Here is an 8,144-nt window from a genome sequence, read left to right as displayed (position 1 = left end):
TAATTTAAATCACAATAGTTTCCATTTATATATAAATCTGACTGTATCCGAACAAAGTGTTTGATAAGATACTATACTCTCAACAAATACAAAGCAGTACAAGGCTTATGTGTTTACAAACTCTTGCTAGCACTTTTTTTTTACGTTGCCAGCACTCTTTTCTTACAAGTATACAAATAGTAAAATCGCTAAAAAAAATTGTTCGTGGTGTTACCAATAAAATGCACAACATACAGTGGCAACTTAAGCAGAAGTATTATCGACCATATTTTAGTGATTTTATGATGTTGTGCGGCAGATCTGAAGCCAATTAGGTCCCATGTTGCTGGAGACAGGTTTTGAAGGATTGTCGGAAACCTTAGCAAGGGAGCGATACTGCAATTTTACACTCTCCGCATTGTCTAATGTCTTCACCACATACCTGTACACAAGTTATTAATGGCAGAAGCAAGATTTTTTTTAATGTGTACACAAGTTATTAATGGCAGAAGCAAGATTTTTTTTTGAATGGACAGAAGCAAGATTAATGTAGCTCCTTGAAAGCAACATTCAGGAATGGAAGTACACATTAAAGAAACATCTAATTATTCTTATGTGTTTCCACTATTATAAACAAAAATCAACATTTTAGATTAATTTAGTAAATGATGCATGTGGTCTATAAGAAAGACCACATAGATCATTAATTGAATGAATATAAAATTTAGAATTTTGCTTATAATAGTGACCGGAGGGATGTATGTATTAATTTTAACAGCATTAGACTTCCATCACAACGCATGTACTTATTTCCAAGTCTTAACCCGCAAATGTGCCATTAAAGTTTAAAAGATGTAAAGAAATGTATTTACTACCAATATTCACAATTTTTCTAGGTACATCCACATAACAATAAAACAATAGAAATTCAACTTCTGCAACTTAGCTCGCAAATGTGTTGTGCTAGTACAAGGCAACATCTTGTAATATTTTTATTTCAAAGTGGCATCTTAGATGCAAAATCCTCAAAAGATAATGCTATTAAATCTTCAACTTTTTAATCATTATAACTAGGGTTAATTAAGTTTTTAGTCCCTATAAATATTCACAGTTTTGTTTTTAATTCCTACAAAATAAAATCACACTTTGTAGTCCGTGTGACATTTTCCTTAAGCATTTTAGGGATTAAAAATGTTGATGGAAATTTTTGATAGGGACTAAAAATGCTGACGAAAAATTTTATAGGGACTAAAACACTAACGAAATTTTTTGTAGGGACTAAAAAGTGTGATTTATTTTTATAGGGACTAAAAACAAAACAACAGATATTTATAGGGACCAAAAACTTAATTAACCCTTATAACTAATAGTTCGTTAAAAATTATTTTTATTACTAATAACAATGAAGTTTGCTTCCACTGGATTCTATCAGATCAGTTTTATTAGTCAATGAATGAACTGCATTTTACTATGTTATTAAAGATTAACATATCAACCCAAGATTTGATAGTAACTACTGGAAAGAAAAGGTTGTGAAGTCACGAACCATCCATTCAGGCATTGTGTTGTTACAATAGCTTCACGCCCAACAAAGCGTTGTGGTGTCCTTTTGTTCCCCTGATCCATTTTTTCTCCAATTACTTCATATGTAAATTTTGAAAAAAAATGTAAAAGTAACTTTCAAAAAGTCTCGAGCCTTTTTACATACTACCTTTATGATAACCCGATCCATCACAGCAAATGGAAATTGAACACCTCTGGTCCTTGATGATTCAACAACAGCACACTCTCCGAAACCACCCTGTTCTATGTGAAATATATCTCATTAAAAAATAAGACAGATGACAAGGTAAAATATAAGTAACTTGAGCAGCCTAGGCCTAGGTGGTTACTAATTTTCCTTTGATGATTGTGCAATGGAGATACACACCTGATCAAATCTTTCTCTTTTTCTTTTGGATGACCGGTAAAATTGCGATTCCTCTTCCCGACGATACGCCTGCACAGCTGCTCGAAGTGCTGTCAAGGCAGCCAGTACCACAGGAAGAAATCCCAGAAAGAAAATCAGAACATTGCCACCAAATATTACCAAGTATTATACTTTCTAATTTAGATTTAGTTTTTCAGAAGTTCGAATTGATTCATTAAAAAAAAAATTAATCTGCCCTTTGTAGTATACTGGATATATACAGTGCACTTCAAAAGAAAAAAAGGAGGGGAGACATGTAAAAACTTGCTAACCAACCCCTTCCCCTCCCAACCCTCAATGGGGGATAAGCATGGAAACGAGAAAACTTACAAAATAAGAGCTCCTAGCATCAAAATATTATAAATGCAAAGAGCAGGCATGAATTTTATTTATACTCATCAAAAATGAAAATTTGAGATGATCGTATCTATGTTTATGAGACCACATCTTATTTGAGAAGAGTTAATTGAATTCTACATTTTTTACTTACATAGATTTGGAGATATTGATTCCTCCAATGTAGCTTGAGAACAAGTACAACAAGCTTTCTGAAAAATGAAAATGCATCATGTTAATGTAAAATTTTAACAGGCGGATGTATGTTTACCTCTGAAAATTTCTACAGCATCATACTATCGGAAAATCCACAATCCAAACGTATACAAGCAAATGAAATGACCCTATTAACAGTCATTCAACTTTCTATTCCATTAACAATTAGACAAATACTTTTCCGGGCTCAATTATAAGCAAAATTAACAAACTACGCTTATATTAGGAGTAGTAGGTTTAATTTTCTCAATATAATCAAAAAGTAATTTCATTTATCAAACTACTTCTTATCATTTACTTTTGTACAAGTACGTGTTTTGTTGAAGGGTATTTTGAGAATAATAGCATTAAATAGAGTAATATTAGTTAGCTTTTAATTATATTAAGACTGGAGTAGTGCATGGCAATTTCCCAGGTCAACTTTGAATTATCTACTCATCCTCATAAAATTTTCTAAAAAAAAAAAAAAGAACCATACATAGAATTTGATTCTTGCAAGTATACAGGAAAAGTAAAAAATAAAGCTAAGCTACACACAATCTATGTTGTAAATCTAGGACGGCAACACAGAGCAGGACCCCAATATTTTTAAATTTAAAATTAAAAAATTAATACTCCCTCCTGTCCTTATCATTAAGAAGAGAAAGTAGGAGTACCATTCTATGTGTGCGTGCATGCACGCGCATAGTATCAATAATTATATATTACTATGGTAATTATAAATTCTACTTATTTTCATATTTTTGTCAATTAAGACTTAAAGACTGACTTTTCACTTTATTAGAAGCTCCATATTCATGTCTGATATTAGCCTAATCAAAAGAGCAATCTTGCAAAATCATTTCGTTAATACTTGATACAACCCTGGAAGATATCGGTCAACGAAACAGCTGCAAGTCACAACACCTGAACACCCTAAAACATATTGCGGGGTGCTATGAACACTCTTTTCAACACTTTCCCTAACACTCACTTTCACTAGGCAAAATCAATGTGGATCCCACCATTTTATGTGGGACTCATTTCCAAAGTGTGGGATCCACATTGATTTTGCCCAATGAGAGAGAGTGTTCCTAGCACTCCTCAAACATATATATACATCTCAACAATGCCGCTGCTTCTTTTACATTTTTATTACTTATCTGCTGTTTTTTATGATTTTATCCTCCCACCTCGTCTTCAGAGGTCAGGAGAGAGCCGACCAAGCTCTGTCATTGAGGATTGTGTATGCAAGGAAAGAAAGATTGTAGAAAACATGAGAAAGTCCAAGTTCCCCACCCCCTTCTGGGATTTTGCTTTCCCAGTCCTGTCGCAGCGTTATTCCTCACTTTGGACGCAAATTGCCACAATAAAGGTATTTTTTTTTTCTTTCAAAAATCCTCCTTGTTCGCAAAGATGATGTGACAGCACCATCCCATATACGAGGCACAAGAGAACATAAGAACACAATGATGGCAACGCCCGGCTCCATGCAATAGTGCTCTATTTACCGTTATTAACAACATAGCATACCGTGTCCATCCCCATTCAATAAAGGTTTATCAACTAGCATATATTCTTCCACTTGAACTTTTGATCAACGTTGATTAAAATTCAGCTCCTACCTTCCCAAAACACAAAAACTTTCCATCTTCGCAAAACAGAAAAAAATTGAATTTGTTGCAAACAAATACTAATGCATAATGGCATTAGTAATGTTGGGAGTCCTGCCATTATACGGTATGGAGGCATTTATACGAGAAAAAGAGATTGAAAATTACCAGATCCATAGTTATTAACATTTTTCAGTTGACAAGTCACAGAAAAGGTCAGTCTGAAAATTATGGCATTTTGATGGCTTAGAACCCACCATTCTAATAACATGCTGTATTCCACCTCCACCAAATGAATGTCCACAAGGTAATATCATTGCATCATCCATAAGAGTTCCACTGTATTTTTAGAAGAAGAAAATATCAAATATAAAAGGCACAATTATAACGAAGCAACACAAGAAACATACAGGATATTAGCAGATCAAACCTATGTGATCCCTATACTGGAAAAATAAGGAGAGGCATGTAGAAACCAAATTAGATTATTCTGTTTAAGAGGGAATTACAAAAAGTAACTTAAAATCAATTTGTTACAATTAAATAACTTAAAGACCTCTGCTGTAATTTAGCCAAAATTTAAATTATAGGTGCGCAATGCTTTTCAGTTGAAAACAAGAATTTTACAGGCCATCGCAGAGCAAACTTGACTCAATCAAAAACAAAAGAATGGTAGGAAACCATTAGCAATAAAAGAACTAAAGATAATTATTCGAATCACATAGCTCAACAATCATTGCATATAACATATATCCTACTATCCACTAAAATCTTTATTTTAATTAACTTCGAGAGACTTACCTAACAGGATCTGAAAGAATCGCCCTCAAAGACTCCCCTGACTCGCTTGAATACACAAAATCCTTTCTTCCACTAAATCCACAACCATCGTCGTCCACCATAACTTTCTGCACAGAAGGTGACCCTTCCGTACCTTGAAGATAGTGTGAATAATATTCCTCACAGTCAGTTACAGAGTTGTGATTTTTACCTAATCTTTCTCGCTGATCATCTCCACCCATAGTAGCACCACTCGCATTGTTATGCACCAACTGTACAATTTCACCATCCTTTCCCATTATCTCTCTACCGGAAACTACAATTGAAAAAATTACCAAAAAGAAACAATTAAAAATGTAAAGTTTATATTCTAAAACTCAGAGAATTTATGACCTATGAAGCACTAACACAGACACGACAATGACATTGTAAATGTAAATGAATTAATTGAACCTAATCACACGTGTTACAAAGCTTATGACGTATTTTCGAAGCTAAATATGCACATAAAAAAATTGTTGCTTTGTTCATACCATAAGCGGAATGAAGCTGGGATTTTCTATTTGTAACATTACCACCATTATTATTGTTAACATCAATGATTGAATTGGAACTGCGCTTGCTACCGTCACCAACACCGACGAGTCTGTCTACTACGGTGTCGCCACCATCATCGTCTTCATCGTCATCTTCATCGTCTTCGCCGTCTGAGTCATTGCTGCTTGGAGTTCCCTCGCTCCAGTTCAGTACATCCGACGGGTTCCCGCGGTCGGAGAAAACATTCCGGCGGAACTCCGTCCCCTGAGAAGGGAAAAACTGATCGCGATTGACAGTGAACATTTTGTCGTCGATGAAACCGCCGGTTTTAGGAACCGGATCACCGACCTGTCGCGGTGGTGCACCGCCGCAGTTGAAGCGCAGAGAGTGGTCTGGGAATACGAGAGGGGAAGTAAGGCCGTTTTCTATTCTTTGATCAGGAGTGAGATTGATGTCATCGGAAGACATGGTGCGAACGGTGAAGCTCGAATTTGTGGTACTGTGAAGAAAATTTAATTAGGGTTTGGAGATAGCGCTTGAAGCAAAACGGTGTCGTTTTGGTTGTTATTCATGTGCGCGCGCTATCTTCTCTTGTGTAACACTGGGTAGTGCGTCTTTGCTTGCACATGACGGATTGAGTGCTTCACTTTAGAACGACGTCGTTGGAGGCACTCTTTATTTGAAAATTGCGCAAAATGCTCCTAATCGGATCGTAACTCTCGATTGATGTATTTCAAGAGTTACAAATTGATGTCTGAATTAGGAGTTAATTGTCGATATGGATCTCGGACTAATATGTGTATATTGTGACCAATGTATGGATCAAGGATTAGGATCTGATACGCATCAGAATGCATATGTATATATTGTGACCGATGTATGGATCAAGAGTTAGAATTTGATACGCATCAGAATGCATTGTGCAGAAAAGGATGGTTATGAGCTAAAACCAACCTAACAAAAAGCCAACATATCATAACACTAGTATACCAAAAGACTAATACATCAAAACACCAATACACCAAATACCAACAAAGATAAGACACGTTCAAAATCATTCAACACACTTTTTTGAAGAAGCAAAATCATTAACACTTTCAATTTCAATATACATGGTCAAATTCATTCCAACACATCCAAATTCAATATTCGTACACATTCATCAACTTATCAGAGAGGGCACAACAGCAAAATACAAACTTAAAATTAAAATAGCATTAGAGTAAAAAAAAAAATCATCTAAGTCATGAGAGTCATAATTGTTGTGGTATTTAAAATACCAACGTACATTATTCATTTAAAACACCTGCGAAAAATCAAACTACATGGTCATTAGAGTCATAGAAACGTTCTCCTCCTACGTGTGACTCAATACCAAATGGCTGACTATTTTTCACGGGCAATCTACTGTAGAGTATCTTATAAATCATCATAACATGTACCATTTTCATGCCATTCAACATCATATACCCTAATCATCCTGCATTTATCCCAAGTATCCCGAGTATCATCGACATTTCCGTTCTCTATCAGAACTTCCACATTTGTTGGCCTAGGAGGATCTCCCTCGATTTGAGCCACTAGTTTGGGTTGGGATGAGTGACCCTATAAAACTAGGCAATATAACCTGGTACGGGTTGTCATGGTGCCTCCACAAACCTCGCAAGTCCTCAAGTATAACAAGTAACAAAAAATCTTGGAATGTATCGTCTATATGAAAGGCATATGTCTTTGGTACGACATAGTGATGCCTCAAAATAGTTTCAGTACGTCCATATTGCCTCATCAAATACCCTGAAAAGTGGCAATAAATTATCATGCGGACACATTGTCCACCCATAGTACCAATATATGTTGTTGGGCGGACGCGTCTGATGATGATTGATCAATCATCATCCTATAGACGATCAAAGAAGGTCACATCATTCATCTTGTCATGAATATTCGCGTTGCGTATGGCCTCTCAATAAATATATCTTAGCAAAATGCTCCATAATCCAAACCCGCAAAATACATCTAAGTATTACAAACACATATTAAATTAAAAAAAAAATGCATATTAAAAACACATAGTAGTAATTAAAAATAAATATTAAATGTCTACAAAAGGGTACAATATTTATCCATATGCGACCACATGGGATTAGTTGCCTCAGCTAGTAAAGGTATGCCATTGATTAATGTACTGATATGTGGGTCATGGTCTTATTAGCTTATTAATGTGTGTCATTAAAGCATAAATTAACATGACTCCGAAATAAAAGTACTAGTATGCAAAGTTTGAGTGGGAGAGCAAGAAATTTGAAAAAGAAAAAGAAGTCACATGGGAAGCAATGGAACATTGCCTTGGAAAGAAAGCTTCTATTCCGACAGCATCATTCAGGCAATCCAATAATCGAGCATTGCTTTTTCTTTTCTAACAAGAGAGATCTTAAAATAAGTGTTTTTTAGTGTCCGGTAAAGGATTAGTAAAACCTTTCGAATACTCCGGTAGAATTACTTTGACTGCTCAAGAATCCAGGCTCTATGGGAAGAAACAATTACTCGAGATTCTTAATCACTTCTGACTTCTAAATGGACATTTTATTTTATTATTACTCCGCAATTAGCAAGATTTTGATAACTGAACAATGAAGAACTAGGCACTCCTAATGTCAAGGTGATTCTTACCTAACAAGATCATTCCAACGCATAACTAGGAAGGGAAATACTAGAAAGTTGAGAGATGATGCCAA

The 8,144-nt window shown here is 35.2% G+C and overlaps 1 protein-coding gene across 5 annotated transcripts; it reads right to left on the bottom strand.

Moving 5' to 3' along the window:
• Nucleotides 1–6,073, bottom strand: LOC25489827 (U-box domain-containing protein 62). 5 transcript variants are annotated; one of them, XM_013606049.3, is made up of 8 exons: nucleotides 5,406–6,065; nucleotides 4,894–5,188; nucleotides 4,350–4,431; nucleotides 2,439–2,496; nucleotides 1,910–1,998; nucleotides 1,691–1,780; nucleotides 1,526–1,596; nucleotides 1–421 (listed from the first exon to the last, which is right to left on the bottom strand). In XM_013606049.3, the coding sequence occupies exons 1-8, from the start codon at nucleotides 5,875–5,877 to the stop codon at nucleotides 280–282; spliced, it is 1,299 nt and encodes a 432-aa protein (XP_013461503.1). In that variant the 5' UTR covers nucleotides 5,878–6,065; the 3' UTR covers nucleotides 1–279. The 5 variants fall into 5 exon arrangements, 3 of the variants coding, with proteins under 3 accessions (XP_013461503.1, XP_024635498.1, XP_013461504.1); XM_024779730.2 differs by having other exon boundaries at nucleotides 5,448–6,064; XM_013606050.3 differs by having other exon boundaries at nucleotides 274–408; nucleotides 5,406–6,068.
• Between the last annotated feature and the right edge of the window lie 2,071 nt (nucleotides 6,074–8,144).

The sequence above is a fragment of the Medicago truncatula genome, chromosome 3 (assembly GCF_003473485.1).
Source record: "Medicago truncatula cultivar Jemalong A17 chromosome 3, MtrunA17r5.0-ANR, whole genome shotgun sequence".
In the NCBI taxonomy this organism is placed as follows: Eukaryota; Viridiplantae; Streptophyta; class Magnoliopsida; order Fabales; family Fabaceae; genus Medicago; species Medicago truncatula.
This window is presented reverse-complemented; position numbering and strand designations above follow the sequence as displayed.

Coding starts and splice junctions, on each gene's coding strand:
- LOC25489827 (XM_013606049.3), bottom strand. CDS start 5,877: ATGTCTTCCGATGACATCAATCTCACTCCTGATCAAAGAATAGAAAAC. Junction 4,432..4,893: donor ATTCTTTCAGATCCTGTTAG/GTAAGTCTCTCG, acceptor CTAAAAATACAG/TGGAACTCTTATGGATGATG. Junction 1,597..1,690: donor TGGATCGGGTTATCATAAAG/GTAGTATGTAAA, acceptor AAAATGGATCAG/GGGAACAAAAGGACACCACA.